At 48.8% G+C, this 22,033-nt stretch overlaps 1 protein-coding gene and 1 long non-coding RNA gene across 2 annotated transcripts; one reads left to right on the forward strand and one right to left on the reverse strand.

Moving 5' to 3' along the window:
- The first annotated feature begins 7,413 nt into the window (after nt 1-7,413).
- LOC144411485 (uncharacterized) lies at nt 7,414-8,545 on the forward strand. Its single transcript, XR_013468665.1, has 2 exons — nt 7,414-7,528; nt 7,663-8,545. It is a non-coding gene; the product is annotated as an uncharacterized LOC144411485 (long non-coding RNA).
- A 9,030-nt stretch (nt 8,546-17,575) lies between these two features.
- hsd11b1la (hydroxysteroid (11-beta) dehydrogenase 1-like a) lies at nt 17,576-22,014 on the reverse strand. Its single transcript, XM_040183444.2, has 6 exons — nt 21,768-22,014; nt 19,830-19,960; nt 19,503-19,706; nt 19,303-19,396; nt 18,370-18,535; nt 17,576-18,257 (listed from the first exon to the last, which is right to left on the reverse strand). Exons 1-6 carry the CDS (start codon nt 21,850-21,852, stop codon nt 18,074-18,076), a joined length of 864 nt encoding a protein of 287 aa, XP_040039378.2. The 5' UTR covers nt 21,853-22,014; the 3' UTR covers nt 17,576-18,073.
- Nucleotides 22,015-22,033: the final 19 nt, after the last annotated feature.

The raw sequence follows: 22,033 nt of genomic DNA on the forward strand, positions 1-22,033 counted from the left end.
AGTCTCCCAGGCAGGCTGTTCTCAGCGCGGCGCGCTTGTGACTGCATCATAGTCGCCACGACTCTTCTATCGGCAGAGTCGGGATGTTGTTTAGAATCACAGACGGTTTCACGCGAGTTGTGTTTAGTCCTCCTCCTGATGAATCGCATTAGTTCTGCAAACTGAAGCGAAGCTTTCTGGACATGTGCGTAATAACGACGAGCAGCAATTCTCTGGCCCCCCCCCCACCCCCGATTGTGAAAAAGTCCAGAGGCTTAGTTTTCATTCATTATCTCGATAACTGAATTTCCGAGCCCAGCGGCAGATAGTTCCAGCTCATAACTTTTAGGTATGATTACTAATAACCTGTAATTAGTTTAATGTTGGGGATAAGAGATGGAGGAATTTGACAAATTAATACAAAACCTCCAGCTGCTTGCAAGGAATGTTAAACTGAATTGCAAACATTTGCCGGCCTTATCTTTGTTTCTCCGCTACAATACAATAGTCTCCATCTGCTAATCAGATCACAAGTGTTTTCCCGAAGCAAAGCCGGGACATTGTGAAAAACAATTGTTAAATGGCCCCAATTTGACTCGTGTTGGCAAGCCGTCCGTTAGCGAGGTCGTCCCCACGAGACGGACGAGGACGTCTCCATTCACGCAGAGACGTAGATCCACCATTTCTACATCAGTCGGTGCAAATTCCCATTTCACGTCAACTATTTCTCCAACGGCGAAATGGCCCACGGGGTGGAGAGTGTATGTGTTAGCAATTTGGAAAAACTTGGTTGTGTGTGTGTGTGTGGGGGGGGGGGGGTTACCGGTGTCACATCCCACAATGCACCGCTGAATTCCTTTAACATGTGGTGAGTCAGGAAGAGGGGTGGCTGACCTGCGCCTTCCCATGAGCCCCTTGGGAGCAGCTGCGCTCGCGAAATCTGGGATCGCTGCACGGAGCTGCCGGGCTGCTTGTGACTGGAATTGTAATCACCTCATTGTCCTTCTTACCCCCCCCCCCCTCCAAACCGCCCCGACCCTCTCAGCCTCGCTCGCTCGCTCGCTCTTTCTTTCGGGGGCCGTGCTTGTTTTGCGTTGGTGCCCCCTTTTCAGTATTCGGCGCCGGCGCTGCACGTGCAACCCATTACGCTCGGGTGGGAGAGGGAGAAAGTGCAGGAAGCCGAAGGTGAAGCGCGTTGCTCGACTTTCCTCGGTTTCCTGCGTGAACACATTTCTGCCCACAGGGTAATAAGTCCTTCGGTAAAAATAACCGTTCAAAATAGAACATAAAGTTGAGGACTAAAGTTAGGATATACAGTACATATCAAGAATTGACTAGTTTTGTGTTTGTTTGTTATTACACTCTACAGTTGATTTGCCATTCCCGCCCTGTTTGTGCCCCTTCCATGTGGCAGGAGGCTGAGGTCCATCAGGACTAAGACCTCCCGCCACACCAACAGTTTCTTCCCGTCGGCAGTCGGTCCCCCACTGACTGACTATAACATCCCACCGGTCACCCCCCCCCGGCACATGTCACTTTAACTGTCATTTTTCACTCGTCACTTGTTCGCTAGTGCACTTTATTTTTTAATATTCCTTAACTTTTTAAAATATTTTTCATTTTTAACTTTATTCTCTTATTTTATACTAACCCATAGCCTTATTCTACTAACCCATTGCATTTCATTTTATTTTATTACTTGTGCACTGCTGTCTTGTTGTCTACTGTCACGCACCAACCGCCAAGACAAATTCCTTGTATGTTTGACATATTTTTGCAATAAATGTTTCCTGGATGTATAAAAGGAAGTGAATACACCCCCCCCCCCCCCCCCCCCCCCCCTTCCTTCCATGTGATCATTCTGCACAGGAATGGACACGCCGACGTCCTGATGAAGTCGGCGGTTGTGTCGTCGATGTCGTTCCTCCAGCAGCTCGCTCCAGACTTGCGATGGTGACAAAGTTGGGAACCTTCCACTCGCTCTTTAATACCAAACTGTTTTCTGACTTGTTTTCATGCATAAAATGTTACAGTCCTCATCACCCTCATTGACGTAAAAAAAATGCCTTAATATTAGCGTGAAGAAAATCAAAATGTCTCTTGGTTGCTTGTCAGCACGAAGTCTCAACTCTTTCTCTATCAAAGCAAACTCTTTTTCAATATCCAGCTAAATATTTGCGCGGATGAACAATCCATCATAGAATGAATACATGAACACGGCGCTGAGTTATTTGCCATTTGACAGGTGCATTAATGCGCTAACGAGTGGAACAACTCTTATCAAAGAGAACTAATAACAGACTCAAAAGGTCTCGTGGATGTCGCTGAGGCCCCGAGGCGTGAGGAGGCTACGAAGGGGGGGGGGGGGGGGGGGGGGGTCCGGGTCGCGAGAGGCATGTGTCTCCGTGGCTTTATTGCGGCAGTGAAAAGCGGCTGTGTTTTGGGGACGAGGACCGGCTCAGCCGGGGGGGGGGGGGGGGGGTCGAGTTGGGGGGGCGGGATGGGGACCCACACAACTGGTCTTGGGGTCAGGGATGGGAGAAAAGGAAATGGACAGCTGCGCATGGGGTGAATAGGAGGTGCCTTTGTGTCCTGCCAACAGAAATCTGTGACCAATTATCTGTGTCTGTCTCTCAAGGGGGAATTCTGGAACACTTTGGGTGGGTGGGTGGGGGCACAAGGGGGCAGTTGTGGGAGAGTCTTTATCTTTGAGCTGCACGGACGACTCTGAACCCTCAAACGCTCAAAAGTCTTGTAGTTTTGCATCAAAGCCGAAGGTAGAATATTACTTTGCGTCCCGTGTGTCTATTTTAAGCGCAGGAAAATAACAATTTGTCCCACAAATGGCGAATTACGCCTCCGCTCCCCCCGCCCCCCCCCCCCCCCACACCGCCATTGCCGTTCGTGCGGTTAGATTTCCAGCAAAGTGAAAAGTGCGTCCTGAAGAGAGAAGGGGAAAGTGGTTGGGAGAAAGGAAGCCGGGCCCTTGGAGGGCCTGTAAGCCATGTGTTAGACATTAAAGGGCTAATTACAGTTTTAAAAGCCCCGCGTTTACCGCTGAGAAAAGCCCTGTTAGGTGTATTTTACTGTCTCCCCTGAAATTATTCATCCTTGACAAGCTCAATCGACATTATCGTAATTACCAACGTGATTGCTTAATCGTGTCTGCGGCGGAAGTCGACAGCTCCTCTCTGACCGCTCATCAGAAAACAGGATGCACGAGTTTAAGACGGTTGTCCCCCCCCCCCCAACCCCACCCCCCCCCCCCCGCCCTGTAACAACACACTCACACAGTATTTGACTCAGGTGCTCGCGTTGATGCCATCCATCATTCGGGGTTGACAACAGCGAGGACGCGGGCAGTAAATAAATGGCGGCGCCCTCGTGCTTTTGGGCTCGTAGGCGGGACAGTGGCCGCGGCCCGTCTGCAGGCGGAGGCGGGTGGAGGGCCTTCCCTCCCGGGTCCCACATGGTTGGCAACAGCGATGCCTCCAGTTGATTCTTCACCTGTCAAAGCAAAGCTCCGACTAAAGACTTGCAGCTTGAGGAGAGGAAAACGAGGGAGGGAGGGGGGGGGCGAGAGGGGGGTGGGGGGGTAACAAGCGGCTTTGTGTGTGACTGTGATGGAAAGTACTTTTCTTTATGCTTTAAAAAAAGCAAAAGTATGTTTTTGTCCCGATCACAAATTCCATCTTCGTTAAAGAGTCCTTAATGTTTGAGCTGTGTGGTCGGGGGGGGGGGTCTCTCACCATGGCAACAGCAGTTGATACCAAAGGACACATTCCTCCAGCAGCTGTATTTATTGTCATAAATGCAACAGGGGAGCAGCTGTGTGTCTGTTTACAGTGCAGTCAAACAGACTCGCCCTGGTGATTGCAGCAGGCTTCACACACGACACGTGGTGAAATCAGATTGGGGGGGTTGAATCCGATTACCTCGCTGATGAGATGGCAGACGTGCGGCCGAAAAAAGAAAAAAAAAAGGGGTTCGGTCAACATGAAAACGCTCCTAAAAGCTTGATAAAGGACCATTGTGGGCTTTGACTGCTTTAATGGCTTCATCTCTTCTGAAAACCTCTCAATATAAAATCCACCGTGAACCTTTCCTGTTCCGTTTGCATCAGCAGTAACGTCTTCATAGTCCTGCAACATGTGCTCCTCTGTGCAGGAACCATCCCTCCCATAGACAGTACAGGGGTGGATTGGGTGGAGCATCGCGATCGTTTACTTGTTTGATTTATTTCATTAGCGAGATTAGAATAGTCGCATAATTCCGCGTCTGGAAGGAAACACTTGGATGAGGAGGATCTGCTGTGGCCAGAGTTGTTGTCGTGAAACGGTAATAATAATAATAATAACTTTAAAACTGTTGGGAGTCCTCATGAATGAGCCCAGAGGTGGAAGCCCCCTCTTTCAATGCCTTCAGCACTTTGAAAGGAAGAGAAATGCAACGAGTCCCAATCAATCAATCGGCAGGCAGCAGGAGGTTCGGGATTGTTTTGCATTTCTTCAGTTTGTTTCTTCCTGGGATTTTTCTTCTCTTGACAGGAGGTGCCGCGAGCGCACCAGCAGTTGAAAGAGGAGCCACATTCTTTCAGCACGGATTCCTCCATCCCTCCTTTGTTCAAAGTTTGTGTTTGTTAAAGGGGCTTTTCCTCACCTTGAACCTTTTTTTTTTTTCTTCTTTTTTTTTTGCAGATGTTCGTAGACTAAACTAACCAGGTTGGAGCTCGGTAACTGCTCTCTAATGGCGCGTTTCCACCGAGCGGTACGGTACGGGTCGGGTCGGTACCCTTTTATTTGTCTCTCCACTGCAAAAGTTGAGAATGGTACCAAAAATCCGAACCGTACCGTACCACCTTTTTGGGTACCCTTCCGTTGGGGAACCTGGCACAGTTGTTTGGTACTAAAGGGCGGAGCTAGACTCACTGCAGAACGTTGATTGGTTGCTCAAACAGAGATTGTCGTCTCCTTGTGACAAACAGCCGCATATCGAGAAGCAAGAACAGGACCGGCTGTCTGTCCTCCGTTGTTGTTCCGTTGCGGTTAGCTTCCAGTTTTCGCGCCATCGAATGACGTCAATCTACTTTCCGTCATGTACCACGCCGATCAAGTGACGCTATCGCTACTTTCTGGAATACACCACACCTATCAAGTAAGGGTACTGTACTGCCAAATCATGGTTGACAGACCCGCCCCGTACCGCTCGGTGGAAACGCGCCATTATCGGCTTCCTCCAAAGTGATTGATAATACCAGCAAAAGGGCCTCCGCGTGGCAGATGAGTGGCAGGAGCCGCTCGTTTCCATCCGTGCGCGGCATGCGGTCCCGTTCCGTCAGGCCAGTATGAGCGTGTGGGCTGTTTTTATTGCCCTTTCGTGTGTCATGTGGTTTCCGTCCGAGTGAAAGTACAACGAGAAGCCCTCGTGTTTATAGGAGCAGCGACCCTCAGTAAACCTGATTGAAGTTGTCTGACTTAAAGAGGGAAGCCTCCTTGTAAACACTCACTAAGCCCACCCCCCTAAATCATGAAAAGATGGGAGTCTAACATTCCAGCCAGCCCCCCCCCTCCCCCTTCAGCCTTTTTTAGTTTTTAGTCCGATCCAGCCCCGGATCCTTTCCCCTTTTTTCTTTATTTTTCTTGTACCAGGGTTAAGAAAACAACCTTGTGTCTTTACACCTGGTTGGGTTGGTGGGGGGCGCGGGGGTTCAAGTCATTGTTACAGTAGAAAGCAGCACGGGCTCGCTCACAATGGAGCTGCAGGACGAACGGACCTCTCTTCTTGGTCTCCTCTGAGGGCTCGTTCGCAGTGAGGGATCTCCAGCGCTTGCTACCACGCTGGGGGGGGGGGGGGGCAGAGCGTAGAAATGGAGGCTACCTGTTGCATGAAACAGCGGCGGCATTATGCACGCTGCTGGCCTGCCCCCCTCAGGGGAAGGAGAGCGCAGACTTGGCCGCGCGGCCTAAAAGCACATCTGGTACACGTTGCGTGGAGGTTTTTTTTTTTTTGTTCTTCACTGTGCAGATGGTTTTGAATTGCTTCAGAGCCGTGGGGGAATTTGTATTTGCTGGTTTCTCTTCTGGAGCCCTTTTGAGCGCGCGCGGAGGGAAACGCATGACGGTGAACAGGGATGCGGCTGCGGGACAGAAAGCAGAGCAGAGGTAACAGAACCACATTCAAGCCGTTATGCAATGAGACCCAAGCGGTGTGACGTGCGCGTGGGCAGGAGCGCCGGAGCTGCGCGCGTCGCTCCCGTTGACGTTGGCCATGTTCTCCAGGAGCCTCTGGCCTCTTCTTCGAGCCTCTCCCGGGCCTCTTTCGTCACTCCGGCTCCTTTTTTCTCCTTTTCTCGCTCACTTCCCACGCGCCTGCGTTGCGACGGCACTCGACATAAAAATAAAAAAACGCCTCATGAACTAATTCTGAAAGGAAGTAAAAAAAAACAATCTGACTTGCGAGTCTCTGCATTAGCGCGCGCGCACACACACACACACACACACCTTCTCTGGCGGTGGCCAACTGTCTGTTGACTCACCGAGGTGCACCGTGCCAGCTATTCATACCTTCCTCCCACTCACTTTATTTCTCCTGCAAATCGGTTCGCCAGCCGAGCAGGTGGGAAATTCACGAAATAAGACGAGAGCCACAGAGAATCTGCGACGTCTCCTCCCGGTGAGAACCACGTATAAAGTATTCGCGTTGCACTTCCTCTGTGTACGCCGCGTACAAACGAATGCCCTGCGGCGTCTGTCAATCTGAACAATGTGATCTTTTTAAGTGGGTCGAGTAAACTTCTTGGATAATACCTTCTCAGTTATGTCTCTTAAAACACACAGCGGCTGTCGATCGGCGTTATTTTCAACACGGGTAGTAACTGTCAACTTCATACGCAGGGAAGAAATTGGAAGGACCTGGGAATGTGGCGACAGCGCTTCAATAAAATGCAACGGGGCGTCAGTCCAGCTCTGTGAATTCGTTCAGGCAGCAACAATTTAAACCAACATATTAAGTTACACAATTAAGTACATTCACATTCCACTGAAGTGATGTGGTTCGCAATTCGGCCGCACACACGCAGCCAAGTACACAAACGGCGACATCAGACGCTGTTTGTTTGCCCGGGCCCGACAACGAGGCCGCCGCTGCAGCGCGCAGCTTGTGGAAAAATGTAATATGGTCTGCTGTGCGTTCCAGCGGCGATGAAGATGATGACGGTCATGCAGAGACGAGAGGTCTGTACACCCGATTCCCTGGAGAACCATCAAGGAGCAGAGATGGGCTGCCCCCCCATCCCCCACCCCCCCCCCCCCCCCCGACCTACCCGCCCCTCTGGCCCCTGTCTGGAATGCAATCTGCGTGCCATCTGCACGGCTCTGTTTGATATTCAAACAAACACCTGTCAGAAGTCCGCGTCTCGTCTCACACGGCTCTTGGAAATTGGCAAAAAAAAAAAAAAAAAGAAGAAGAAATCTCGACGACTTCCTCGCAACGGAAAACAGAGGGGAAGAGGGGCAAAGTGTGTGTTTTATCCCGACCATCTGTGCACGCGGTAAATATAGATTTTTTTACGCGGGGCTCACCGGACTAGTTTCTACTTTCCACTAAAATGTCCAGGAATAATAGGCCAGTCAGAGTGCTGCATTCAAGTGTTTGCACAATGAATTAGTTTTTTTTTCTCCTCAGCGGATTCAGCCGGCACTGCCGATTGGACCGAGGGTGTGCAGTCATGTTGCAATGAGGCCAAGAGCTTTGCAGGATGTCCTCAGATGGAGGAATACTCACGGATCCTTTGTGCAAAATCCGTCCATATTCCCCCCTTTTCCCTCCTCCTGCTCCCTGCTGTTTTCCACATTTTCTTTCCCCCCCTCATATTGAGATGAAGGCTCTGCTCCAGGATGACGGGGCGCTGCTTGGCAGCCGTCCAGGCCCCACATCTGCCGGACTGCTGTTCCTCTCTTACCCCCATACTCGCCCCCACCCAAACAGCCCCCAACAGTATTGGTTCAGTTGTCAGCCCATTTCAGGGTCTGTCTCAAGGTCTGCAGATGTGTTTTTCGGAGCAGCAATGATGGACTCTCGCAGAGATCTCCAGTGTGAGTGACTAATGGCGCGGAGACATCTCTGAAGGCATTGACGAATGGATTCATCCAATGTCATCTATCACACCGGCCTGTCAGCGCCAATACAGCAAACGCCTGATGGAAAGCACACACTCACCTTTGACTCAGTGGCTCCTCAAATAAGGGATCGGGGGGGGGGGGGGATCTGCAGGGAATCACAAGATGAAACGTAGTTTTGAGAGGAAAACACAAAGAGGAGTAGAAAGAGGAGCTTGTTTTGGTTAAAAACACAACTGCGTGTTTAGCGCCGCCCGGCGTCCCCACATTCGGACCGTCCATCGGAGGCTGCGCGACTTCAGTCTCTCTCGTCTTTCCTCTTCCACGGCGTCCGTCTGGCGTCCGCCGTCAGTGAGGGTTTGGAAAGTTTGACTCTCTGGTCTCGGCAGCCATGCTGCTGGATAACCTTGAATTAGTCACTGACAAATAAAAAGCAGTGGAACATGAAACGGGCATGCATTATTCATCCACACTGTTCATCCACAATGCGTCGAGGCTATTTCAACTCTTTGAATTTACCGGCGTCTGAAACATTTGGTTGAGCGCCGACAGACCGCCCTCGTCGCTCGACGGCAGACTTCTGATGATCAGAGCTGCTGCAGGTATGAATGTGTGAGAAGGTAACCGGATGCCAGAGACCTTTTTGTCTTTATTATCGGTATTTTTTGAGGGGGATTATAAACGCATGGGAGAGCGATCCAAAGAATAATGAAGCAGAAAAAGGAGCACAGCCGAGTGGGTTTTTAGGACAATAAACCAAGCGGCGAGTTTTTATGTAAAGATGTTCTAACTGGCGCAGGGGGATGGAAGGGGGAGTAGTGGTGGGGGGGGGGGGGCTGGTGAAAGAGAGAGAAAGGTAACAAGGAACTGACAATTAGGGACTAACTAATCACCAAGTGTGTAGCCAAGCGCATCCCCCCACGCTGGTGCCAGCGCTTGCACTGTGCTTGAACCTGTGCTGAATGCCAACGGCAGATAATTATAAACCCGCGGGGCCGGCCCTCCTCCGCGCCGGGGGAGGGCCGGAGCCTCAGCCCGGGCCTGAACTCCTGACCTTCTTCACACACCAAGCGTCTGTTGTGGGCTTCGGGAGGTGCAAGATGGGTCACGGCGAGCCGTGAGGCAACTGGGGAGAGATGGAGGCGAGAGGGGGGAGGTGAGGTGGGGTCTGAGGGAGGGGATGCTCACTGGAGGGGTCACTCTTTTTTTTTTTTTTTTTTGGCATTCTTTGGTGGGCGACCAATCGCAGGGGAGAAGGAACCACTTGACGAATCCGAGTGAAACCTTCAGGAATCCCTTTTGTCGTGGCTGTTTTGGTTATCTCCTCTCACTTCATCAGCATTCATTAGGTGGGAGAATGTGGTCTGTTCAAACCCTTTGTATGCAAAGAGGGTCCTTTTGTTTGAGCTGCTTCATCTTTTAAAGTAGTCTTCACGCATCATTACATTGTCGAACCTTATCAGCAGTTAATTATTTAAATCCGGGGTTCTTAATAGTTTTAAAGGCCTGATCCCACTCGTTGTTGCCTCATTAAAATATATAAGGATGACTAAATCTAAGGATACTAAATCATCATCATCATCATTCTGTACACATGGCATCCATTGTAGTCTGTCCATCCCGGGAATGGGATCCTCCTCTGACGTTCTCCCTAAGGTTTCTTCCCTTTTTTCCCTCTTTTATCATTTTTTTTGGGAGTTTTTCCTGTGCCAATGGTGGGTTTCAGGACAGGGGATGTTGTATGTGTACAGACTGTAAAGCCCTCTGAGGCAAATTTGTAATTTGCGACTTTGGGCTATACAAAATAAAATGAATTGAATATAATTGAATTGAATCTTATAATTATTATGCTTTTCTTTGTTTCCTTACCGCGTTGCGAAGACAGCCAGCTAACTTTAGCAAGCTGTCTTCCTAAAGTCTAAAGTTAGCTAACTTTAGCTAACTCTAGCTAACTCTAGCTAGCACTCACGGAGTCAGTTTGGCATTAAGTTCACCCGTGTTCCCATCAACGTGACGATATGGAAGAAGTGGTTATGCTTTGAAAAGACTAAAAGTTGCGACAACACCAGTTGGCGTCCTTACCGGCGCTGTCAGCGCGGCGGCTAACCAGCCTGCCCACGGGTGTAGTGTTTCTGGAGACGGTTTTCTAACCCTTCAGCTCTCACGGAATCTGTTTCGACTTAACATAAAAAAAACCCTTCTCTGCTGTATTTTTACCATCGTGACAGTCGCTTGCATCGATAGGTGTAGCCTAACGCGAACCACCCTCCCTCCCCGTGTTCTGACACGCGGCTTTGGCTGCGAGTTCACGCGCAGCGGCTTCGCTTGACATTTTTTATCATCTTTCCACTGCAGATTTGTGTTTTGCTGTTGCTGCGGGCTCGTGGTTGAGAAGGCATGAGAACTATAAGCCGTGTCCCAAAATATGGCAACTGATAACCAGAATGCAATGAGCCGCACAAAAGTACCAAAAGAAGTCTTTGATGTCATACGGCCTGTTGACAGCGGGAGGCCTTCAACTGCCAAATTGTCAAGTTATGGATGAGTAGCAGTAAGTACTGCTATTGCTGATGGAAAAAAACACATGAATAGTTAGGGGTTGTAGATAATTTAGGATTTTGTGTGATGCATGAATTTATTCATGTGAGAACATGGATCAAATCAACAACCCTAATGCTCTTTTTTTTAATTCCACGTTTTACTTCACTTGATACTTTTAGTTTTTACTTTGTCAGGTTTGAATTACTTTGATCTGATCCTTTTTTTTTCATTTCCTCTGCAGTCTGTGTCCCGTTCGACGATCCGTTCACCGCGTAGAGCCGATCGCACCGAGACACAAAGACACGTCTCTAAAAAACGGTAATCTCTGCAAAGTCAGAAATGTCAGCGGACCACCTCGGCTCATCTGGCCTCCTGCTCTCATCATGAAGATCTCTCTCTCTCGCTTTGCACTTTGCCAATTTTCAATGATTGAATGTAATTGGGACCAGATAACCTTCTCTCTGTGTCTCTCTCGCTCTCCTCAGCGGTCTTTGATCACTTCTGACCTGGCTCCGGCCCAACTCTGACACTCTGGAAACTATTTCTTGGGTGGTTCGTGATTGCTCGCAGACAGACTGTGAGATCTATTGAGTATTGATGTGTGAGCCTAAAAAAAAAAAAACGCTTGAGCAACAAAAGGGTCTTACCGGCATGAATGCATCTGCAGCGGTAGAATAAACGCGGGGAGGTTTGTTTATGCACGTGTGCGTGCGTTTCGTGAGTGATCGTCTTGAGAGACCAGAACAAGATGTGCACCAAGATTCCCCGAGTTAGATTCAGGAGATTTTGTAAATCCTGTGCAAATTACCGTCGCCTCTCTTGTGTTCTCCCTTCGCCCTATACTCCTCTTTGAAACTCGTCTTCTGAGGCAATCGCTCCCAGATGTAGAATATTAGACGTAATCACTTCCATTCGCCGGCTCTTTTACTCTCACTGCGAGGTGACGCCCCCCCCCCCCCCCCCCCCTCCACCCTGCGCCCCACCGCAACTCACGATGCACCATTACCGGGCACCCATCGATCACTTTTGTCACCCAAAATCTGGTAGAAATCAGCCCATGCGATAACCTAGACGACTCTTATGCATAATGGGTTCATATTATTCTCCATCGTTTGCGGGTTCTAATATTCTAATAGTGCAAATTCTGTGCGGCCATTTAAACTGTCGACTTCTATCAATGTAAGTTTCGTGAGCCCTTTACTTAATTAGACATATGTGTATATAGATGTGTGTGTGTGTCGGACTGACAGTCTTCCTTCGTCTACCTCCATGTTCAAACCTCTCCTTCCACCCGGTGTTGGATGCATTGCTCTGCCTTCCTTCTCCCCTCTTGCCTCACGTCCCACCATCCCCCTCCCGTCCCTCTGTCCTTCATTCTCCGAGACGGACATTAAAGCGAGCTTTTCCCCGGCTGACCTGCAGCTCACCCCTTACCTCCACACCATCACACACCCCGGACGGAGGGCGAGTCACAAGAGCGGCCGTGCGGCGTGGAGCAGGACCCGGATCTCGATCCAGATCTGGGTTTCCACGGGGATCTTATTCGGGCCTCTCTCGGGCGCAGACTCCGGACCGGCACACTCTCATCGCGGTCCAAATCGCTGGAAGTTCGCCGGGACTTGATCAAAATAAAGGAACGCGAGATTGCGGGGGAGAGAGAAAGAGAGGAATGTTGTAAATCGTGTTTCCCAGGGAGAGAAGGAGAGAGACCTGTGATTGCACTCAGGCGAGCGACTCCTCTCACATGTGTCCGTTCTGGGGGAGAAAGAGTGGAACCAATTCTGACAGCCATCTAATTCCAGGCACGTGCTCCTTTCGGCTTTTCTCACGACCCTCATTTGACGCAGTCACATTGCTGACCTATGGATCCGTTTGTTTGGCGAGCACAAACTGCGGCTCATGTGAATCAGATGTTCAGGAGAGGAGGCCGAGTGCTCCTCAGCTGCCCGGCAGCTTAGCCGGAGGAGGAGCACCTGTTTGCGAATAAATCTTCCGATAAAAAATGATATACTGTAGCTCGACGATTCGTCTGGAAATGTTGAAATACACACTGCGCTTTCACTCCCACGCCCCCCCCCCCATCCATCCCCCACGCACTCCCCTTATCTTTAGTAAAACCCAGAATTCAGGATTCAAAGCAGAGGCCAGAGTCACATGTCCGGCTCCGTTCCACACCACCGGCACTCGCCCTCTTCTGTGGCCCCCAACAAAGGACACCCGAACAGGGAGGATTCCACCTTGAAGCTTTTGAAGCGTCTGGAAAATATTGAAGTGGGTTAGAAATTTGAGCTATTTAGTTTTTGCTCAACGGCTGCTTCTGGGTACTCGTGCTACTCGATGCGAAACTTTACACTGCAACAAAAGAAAGTCAACATGTAGTTTGCTGTCAATGTCCACAAGGATCAAACTTTTAATTTAGCCGGACAAGTTAACTTTAGACTCAAAGTTTGTCAAATTTGCTGTAGAAGACAGAAGAAAAACGAGTTGTTAAAATGAGTTGTGGCAAATGGGGGCAACGATAAAATGAATTCCAACAACCCGTGAGGTAATAATGTCTTGCGTGGCATTTAATGCAAAGGAGCTCGAAGTTATCCAGCAAACCCGAGATGAAGCTACAACAAACCTTTTTCCTCATGTTTAGTAGTACTCACCAAGTCGGCACAGGTTCCCTTTCACACACACACGTTATTTAGTGTGTCTATATTGTCATCTAGCAGGATCCAATTCAGGTTTGGCTGCTTCACTTTAAATACCCAATTTCAGCCCAAAGTAAAGAAAGAAGGGAGAAACCTTGTGCCAAAAGGTCATAAATTGTAGAAACAGAGCCGTGTTTGCAGGGAATTGAGTGCCAGCAGAAGCTCCCTTAAAGAGCCAAGTGGTCCGTGCTTCTCCCAGAGTTTAACCCTCTCACCTCTCCTCATTGGCCGCGCTTTTATTCAGAGGGATGATTTATTGGAGCTCACGAGGGAGAAATACAAGACCGGCGCGGCCATCGGCCCGGCCGGTGATGAATGGCCCACGCTGCTATCTTCATCTCGAGTGGGACCCTACGGCTCCAATGGGCAAGTGTGGGCGGGGGGGTTCACTTGTGTGTGTAGGCTGGGGTGGTGTTTGCATACAATGCGCTGATGGAGGGAGAACTCATACGAACGTCTGTTTTGGTGGGATTTGGCTGAATTTAATTTTTTTTGCAATAAAATAAAAACACAATGGAAATAGTTTTTGATGTCTTTAATATACTGTCTCCATTTATCTTTTTTTGCCTCCCCCCCCCCCCACCTCCCCCTGCATCCCTGGTCCCGCCTCCTGGATGCCCCAATCCAACACAAGCCCCTCTTCTCCCCAAAGGAAATTCTTTGGAAAGTCATTTTATATCACCCTTTGACTGTGCATTGAACTGTAAAACCACCCCATTGGAAACAAAATAAAAGGATGGCGAGGGGGGTGGCGAGGGGGGTGGGGCAAGGAGGAGAATTATAATTCTTTGCAGGCCTTTGGTATTAACCCAAACACCAGAGCTGTCAGCAGTTCAGAGAGGGAGGTGCGAGGGGCAAACATTCAGTGTTAATTGGCACTTTGTAAGCTCTGAGTCTTCCTTTTGTGAGGGGAAGTGGAAGAGAGTGAGTGAGCAGGGGGGGGGGGGGGGGGGGGGGGAGTGGTCAGCACAGAGAGGGGGGGAGAGAGAGAGGGAGAGGGAGAGGGAGCTCTTGTTCCTGTAGGTTTGTCGGGCCTTGTTGAGGGTGTTTACGGTTCACTTCTTATCCCTTGTTAATTGGGCTTTCTCGCCCCCCAATGAAAAAAAGAATTCATGTAACCCCCCCTCCAGCCTGCCACCCATGCTCCCTGTGACCCCCCCCCCCCCTCCCCCCTCCCAGCCTGATCAGCAACAGAGGGATACATGACCAGAGCAGGACAAAAGGATCGTCCTGCGAACATCATTAAACTGAAACTGTGAGGGTCGGTGCTGCGGCGCTAAGCCCGCGCACATACAAGTAGAGAATAAAATTATCACAAGACAAATAATCAGCAGCAACCCCCCCCCCCCCCCCCCCTCATGACTCAACCCCCCTTTTTTCGTTAACCGGGATTCAGAGGAGCAGAACTGTCAGACAATTAGGTGCAGGATGTAAAAACAGCCCGTCGGTCCTCTTTGTGGACGCTCTCCTTCCCCCGACGTGTTTGGAGTTATCGGAAATAATTAGAGAGGAAGAGATCGGAGGGCAGCGGTCTCTGAAAGAGAGACGGGCAGAGGGGGGAGGGAGGGGAGGGGGGGGTGAGGGCATGAGGCTGGTGCTGCACAGCACCCCTGGCCTCTCTCTGCCTCTGCCTCGCTCTCCCACCGGCTGATGTAAATGATAATAGCGCCGGTGCTGAAAGGACACAGGTGTCGACCATTGTGCCTCTCTGAATGGACCTGGGGGAGGGAGGTCAGGGGTCACGGGGCCTCTCACACCCACGGTTTTCATTCACGGCGACGCTCCCTTTCATTAGGTTTTCATCTCGCCCCCCCCCCCCCCCCCCCCCCTCCCCTCCCCTCCCCCCTCTATCTCTCCCCTCTTTTGTTATCATAGCTCAATGTTTGGGGAAAACTTTTCAGCGGTCAAACACAAGCTCCGTGTTCAGGGAGATTAACATTCTCTTCAACATATTCGAGTGACACGACGACGCAGATCCACGGCACGTTTTAACAAGGGGAGGCCAATGAAATTTGATTTTTAATATAAGTTGCCTATAAGTCACATATTACAAATTACTGTAGTGGATTTGCTTCACTACGATGCTACAGTTGCTACAAATATTATATATACTATATGAACCAAATCTGAATCTACTTTCCATCGTGAAGGCCTTTAAAGGAAATACGCCTCTTCACTTTCTCACTGAGCGATGGGAAGATGATACCGCCATCATTTAAATACAGAGCAGGAAACTGCAGTGATCAGGTTAGCTTAGCTTAGCACAAAGACTGGATAGAAAGTACCTCGAAAGAGGACTAATTTACATGCTACATCTAATCTGTTTTATACAACATTATATATATATATATATATATATATATATATATATATATGGACATGGACATTGTCTTTTATTTGCATAAGAACGTTAAAATGATTTTGAGCTGTGGCCGAACAACTAGTGGCGACTGGTCCTAATGCTAAGCTAAGCTAATCGGCTGCTACCTCTGGATACACATTTCCACTACACACACACACACACACACAGGTATCAACTTCTCCCTTAACTCTCAAATAATCGTACAACATTTTGAAATGTCATTAAAAAAGAGTGAATTAAATCCATTCAACTGAGCGACCAATTACGCCAACAGCGTTTCTAACTGCATCTTCTGGTGCGTGAAGTTTCGTTCGGTACCCGCCGTCTTTCTTCAAGGAGAGCCGTCTCCTGATAACACATCAGTGAGTTAACCTCACCTCATGGTTCAGTCTCCCACTTCCACTTATTCACAGCCCGTTGGTCTCAAGCCAGCGAATGATGAATGTCACACGCACACATGAGACGCACACAAGCCGGCCGGCACGCATGACACAACGCACGTGTGTGCACGTGTGTGCGCGTGTCCATCAAGGCCGCTCTCTCTGCAGCGCTCAAAGCAACCGATGGGCGAAGCCGGACGGAGATTTGTGGGCCGCTGTCCCTTTGTGCTCAAAGGAGCAGCACAAAGAAATGGACCGTAAATTGGGCGTCGGTGCTCGATGGTGGAGGCGCCGTCGCCACGGGACAGGTGACTGTTTATGGTCTGCAACGTGGAACTTCTGCCGCCTCAGCAAACGTGGTGCGCAAATACTCAGCCGAGGACACGCGGAACCACCATCACTAAACCCCCGGAAGTGGGAGTCCAACTGGCCAATCGCGTGTGTGTGTGCACACGAAGCACGAAGGACGTGCAGCACGAAGATGTGCACGATCTTCGTGCTGCGTGTTGCGTGTGTGATGCAGTGAGATCCATGCGTGGTGGAGATGGAGACGCTGGAGAAGGGTGCGAGGACTCATCCCCTGCCATTGGGATCACTAATCTGTTGCAGGTGTCCCCCCCCCCGAGACGGAAGGAGCGCCATCTGAAGAGCGATTAAACCATCTACGCAATCCTGTCACATCATGTGTCAAGATCCGGTTCCATCTGTCATATTTCCGAGAGACAAAACACAAAAAAGTCTGAGAAGACGGCAAACTTTCAGATTAAAGATTCAGGGCCTGTTCGTGCCCATCCGGGAGAGAAGGCTCTTTGTTTTGGTTCCGCAACTTTTCAAATCGCACTATAATCTTTTGTCGAGCTGTTTGTGTGCGACAATGACAACTCACTCTGAGTATGCGGTGAAAAAAAACCAACCACTTTTATCAGCAGGGCGCAACCTCTGGGATGCATTACAATGAAGAACCGACCGGCAGGATGGATTGAGCCAACAGCCTCACGGGGGGGGGGGGGGGGAAGCCTGCGGTGCTTTTGGGGGATGACGAACAAAGACACAAAGAGAAAGTCCCGCTCTGCAGGACGTCCGCGACGCCCCCCAGGGTCAACTTTGAGAGGAGAGCGGAGAACGGAGTGAGGCCGAGAAGAGTGGAGATGGAGAGGAAATCCAGCGGTGGAGAACAGTGAAGACGGGGTGAGGGTTGATGATGGCGGTTTATATAAAGAAAAGGAAAAAGAAATGGGATGATGGAGTCGGTGAATACCGGGACATAAAGAAGAAGCAATGGGGCTGCACTACTTTGTCACTACTGCCCTCATGTGGACAATCAAAGTATTGATCCTTGCAGTAACGTCGTTCTCAATGGGTTTAATTGGACCGTTCGATTCATTCTATCACTCAGTGTTTTTGTAGGAGTTGAATAAAATCTCATTTTTAACTTTCAGATGTCCACGCAGTCCAATAAAAAGAGACACCTGACGTCAGTGAGTAAATTAAATGATTGACTTGTGCGTGAAACTTGTTTTATTGCACATTTTCTTAAACTGTATGTTTAAGCTTTCATATGAGGCATTTTCTTTAAATATGTTTTAATTTGCATACATATTACATTTAATATTTAGGTTAAAAGATCTTGTTTCGTTTTCTTACTGAGGGGGATTTTGGATACGTCTTTTTAACAACTCCCCATCCTTTGTTTGCAGGAATAAAAAGTCCCTGTAAAAGTTCAATGTGTGTGTAAGTGCGACAAAAGAGGAGATTTCTGGCTCCAAATACGAGAAGAATGCTGATTCTGAGAAAAGCTCCTTTAAGTATTTAAAGGACATTTAAGTATACTTTATGTATTATAAAGCATTTTAAAAGCTACAGCAGGTGAGCAACGGTCAAAATAAATGCTTTTTTTGGGTTTTCCATCAGAAATATTACCGATTTGGCCCTAAAGTCTGAGGGCGCGCTGGACATTCAAAGCAAATCTCTGGTAGTGGAAAACATCAGGTACAGAATTCACGGCGTGTAGTTGTAGGAGTTCTGGATGACGTAGTCTGTGAAGGAAGGGAACCAGTCTTTGCTCAGAATCAAGGCGCGGGTGAACCAGGGGTAGAAGAGCTCCGGCTGTCTGGTGGCTCCCGTCACGATGATGTTCAAGGCGGCGTCCGGGGCCGGGTAGGCCGGGACGTCCGTGTACCCCCTGCAGGACACAGAACCACTGTCCCATCAACGGCCGCGGGGAGTTAAACGTGGTGCCAAACGCCCGGCGGTATTTCAACACATCGCCGATCGCTTTGAGAGACTCGACCTACCTGACTTTATCCATGGCCGATTCCGTATCGATGAGCCCCAGCGTGCATATGGAGACGGACACGTTGCTCTTCTTCATGGCCAGCTCGTGGTAAAGGGACCCGAAGAAACCGTTCAAGGCGTGTTTAGTCGAGGCGTACGGGGCCACGAAGGGACTGGGCATCTTTGCTGCCAAGCATTCATAACGATTATATTCTAATGTCTTAACTCATGACATTCACAGGTTTAATCTTGTACAAAAGTACAACGTAAACGCTTTCCTTGTTGATTTACACATTTAAACCGTAGCTAAGATTGTTACGTTTGCTTTCTCTAAAATGAGATACGATGATGATATTTATACAGGGAGTGCAGTTAGTGACGGTAGCCATGGTAACGTAGCTCTGACATCTGGATGAGTGGTGGGCGGGTTTATAGCGAAGGGTCAATTGATACATTCTGAAAATATTGAATAGGAAGTATTTCTAAAAGAAATATTTGATACTTCCGACAGTTATCATTTTGCAAAACAATCTAAAGGTAAAAGGGTCAAATGTGTCTGGATCACTTGATCATATCGCGCGCTCTTCTTCATACTAAAGAAAAAAAAAAAATATATATATATATATAAAAATATATAAAAATATATAAGATTTTTGACTAAAACACTGTCAGGAACCCTACAAAAATATAAAAGAATGTGAAAAATAAATCAGAAGCTCATAAATGCATGTTAAGGATCATTTGTTTTTTCCAAATTAACTGCTAGTCCAGATAGAATTTTTTTTCCATTTTTTATATTGTATAAAAATGCACTTTGATATAAAAAGTGCTTTCAGGGGTTTATAATATGTGACTTTAAACATTATAAAAATTTAAAATAATAAGGCCTAAACTTTTTTAACATTGTTAAACCGATACAATCCTGTTTGCCTATATTTATTTATCCAACTCACCCAAAAGCGACGAAACGATCACCAGCGACCCTTTGCTCTGTTCCAGGGACGCCAGAGACCTCCAAGCCATCTGAACGTAGCTCAAGAAGTTGACCTTTTGGAGAGCACACACACACACACACACACACACACACACAAAGATCAGCCCCTTCCCCCTCCGACCCCCCAGTGACCCACAAACGACCAAAGCGCCGCGCTACCTTCATCAGCCACCGGGTGTGCTCCACGTCCCCCTCCCACATGCTGAAGGGGCTCGGCCCGATGTGGTTGAGGACCAGGTAGTCCAACCCTCCGAGATGTTCCAGGGCGAAATCGACAACCGTGTCGGGGTCCGACTCGCTGGCCATGTCCGCTGCTACGTAGAGGGCTTTCTGGGCTCCCAAACGCAGGCATTCCTCGGCCACCTAAAAGGCAGCGATGACGCCGAAAAAGGCGTTTGAAGAGAAAGAGAAGCGCCTGTAGACACTGTACGCGATGTGATGGACGCCGATGGCGACTGCTGGGCGATACGCGTTAGGTCCACTGACCTTCTGTAACACCTTATCCCTCCTCGCTGTGATGACGACCTGGGCTCCGAAGCGGGCGTAGTGGTACGCCATTTGTTCACCGATACCGGTACTGGCCCCAGTCACCAACACCCTCGCGCCCCTCAGAGACTCTGAAAGACCAAAGGAACTCAGAAAACAGAAGACGCGCGGGAGGTATATGTGATATAAACGTCATCTCAGCCCAAGAACATAGAGATGCAAGCATCATAACATTATAAACATGTCGCGATTGGATGTAAACGGCAGCAACGAACGCGTCCAAAGTGGACTCTGAGCCTGGAGGTGTACTGTACAGATACCGCGTGCTATACGCTGTGGTATCGGCCGTGAGGGGGTGGGGGAGGGGGGTTCGACCTGGTTACGGACTGTGCACACATGTGGGCCGTCCTCCCTCGGCCACGAGCACGCGGCGTGTCAGATCGTCACCGATTACTCGCTCCGCTTGTGCTTCATCTCCTAGATCTCCCCCAGAGAAGCTTTAAGAACTCGCCTCCAGGTTCTACGCCCCGGCATTTAGATCCACGCAGAACGTCTCGTCGCTGGTACGGGATGAGTTTGCACATCGGAGAGGAAGAGGTTCCAGCTACGTGGACCACACCACAGATGTAGAGCACACGACCACGTGGCCGGCCGCGAGGCCACATGGCAGCACGTGACATATTATGTAAAATCTTTTCGCCTTTATCGCTGCTAATTGATCTGGTGATTAGATATGATGGGGTTATCACAATGTCGTAAAATGGACAGAGTTCACACATTATTAATGTCACAGCTTATCCGTAAACCTTGAGCTATACAACAGATTCAAGTCCTTTCCGGCAGCAAGTGGATTCCAGTGGCTCTTCCACTAGTGCAACACTTCCATGTTCCACAATAAAGAAACACAAGTTGCTGTGGGTGATTTAGCCTCAAACAGACACGTTAATTTACCGTACCAAATGGTACGCCAACGTGTTAGTTGAGATTCTATGAAAAGGATAATTATGTAATGATGGCAGACAGCCCATTTGCCTCATAATCAGGGCTCAGCGTTTGACCCTCTTTGTGTGATTGGTGGTCCACACGTCATGTGACACCCTGGTGAGTGTACAGGGTGGGCCGCGCCTTCACCCACTTTTCATGGGAACGAACCCTGTGGCTCGATAAAACTCTGCCGCTGCACACGATGTCTAATGCATAATGAACTAAACGTTTTTTAATCTTCTATAGACTGTTTTAGGTTCTTCCCTAGTCTTGCTTGGGTTCCCTGAACTAAAGGTGTTAATCGTTTTAGGTTCCCAGAACCCTTATTAACATATTTTTAATTCTCAGAACTACATGTAGACAGTTCCCTCATAGAAAAATACTTTTTCTTGGAGATTTGCTGGAAAATGCATTGATACATTTGATTCTGCAGTGCTGATTCAAAGGAACTATTATTATGAAACCCAATATCCACCAATAATACTGGTGACAACGGTGACTTTTCCTTTTAAATATTCTTGTTGTACAATGACACAGCTTCACACTTTAGGCGTCATCAGCCAGGGGAACTTTAATAATAACAATATTAATAAAACCCTTTTAAAATGTGAAAACAGCAAAGGAAGATCAAATTATGAGGCAAAATGACATTGGAAACCAGATGAATACAGCAGAGAGAGAGAGATGTGCACGTTGAGTCAGTATTCAAGTCAAAATGTTGTACATAAAGATGACATAAAAACAAGTTACATCATGGATCCAACACAGCGCGTTAAATCGGGAATAAAATAAGAAAAAGAGTTTTAGATTGTCAGCAGCGGCCGTCTTCGTGCTCACGTGATCGTTTAATGACGCTACGGGAACGCGATCGGTATCATTAGAGACAGAGAAGAAGAAGAAGAAGAAGAAGAAGAAGAAGAAGGTCGGATCTCTCGGTTCTCGCGTCTCTCTTACCTGCATCAAACCGGGGCGCGGTCCACCTGGCCGCCAGGAAGGCAACGCACGCGGCACTCAGGAGGATTTTAGTGAAAGTTCCCATTTTGTTTACTTGTTGCTATGTTTTTGTTGTTGTTGTAGTTTTTTTCTAGCACCAAGTGTGTGCAGAAAAGCCCAAACTTCCAACAGGAGCTGCTTCTCGAGGGGAATGTGGAGGAGCTGAAGTGCCATCCATGTAGTCTCTCCCGCGCATTCCTCTCGGCCTGTGTGCGTGTGCGTGCGTG

This window comes from Gasterosteus aculeatus, chromosome 8 (genome assembly GCF_964276395.1).
Source record: "Gasterosteus aculeatus chromosome 8, fGasAcu3.hap1.1, whole genome shotgun sequence".
Taxonomy (NCBI): Eukaryota; Metazoa; Chordata; class Actinopteri; order Perciformes; family Gasterosteidae; genus Gasterosteus; species Gasterosteus aculeatus.

Coding starts and splice junctions, on each gene's coding strand:
- hsd11b1la (XM_040183444.2), bottom strand. CDS start 21,852: ATGGGAACTTTCACTAAAATCCTCCTGAGTGCCGCGTGCGTTGCCTTC. Junction 19,961..21,767: donor CGCGCCCCGGTTTGATGCAG/GTAAGAGAGACG, acceptor TTGGTCTTTCAG/AGTCTCTGAGGGGCGCGAGG. Junction 18,258..18,369: donor TCGGCCATGGATAAAGTCAG/GTAGGTCGAGTC, acceptor TGTGTCCTGCAG/GGGGTACACGGACGTCCCGG.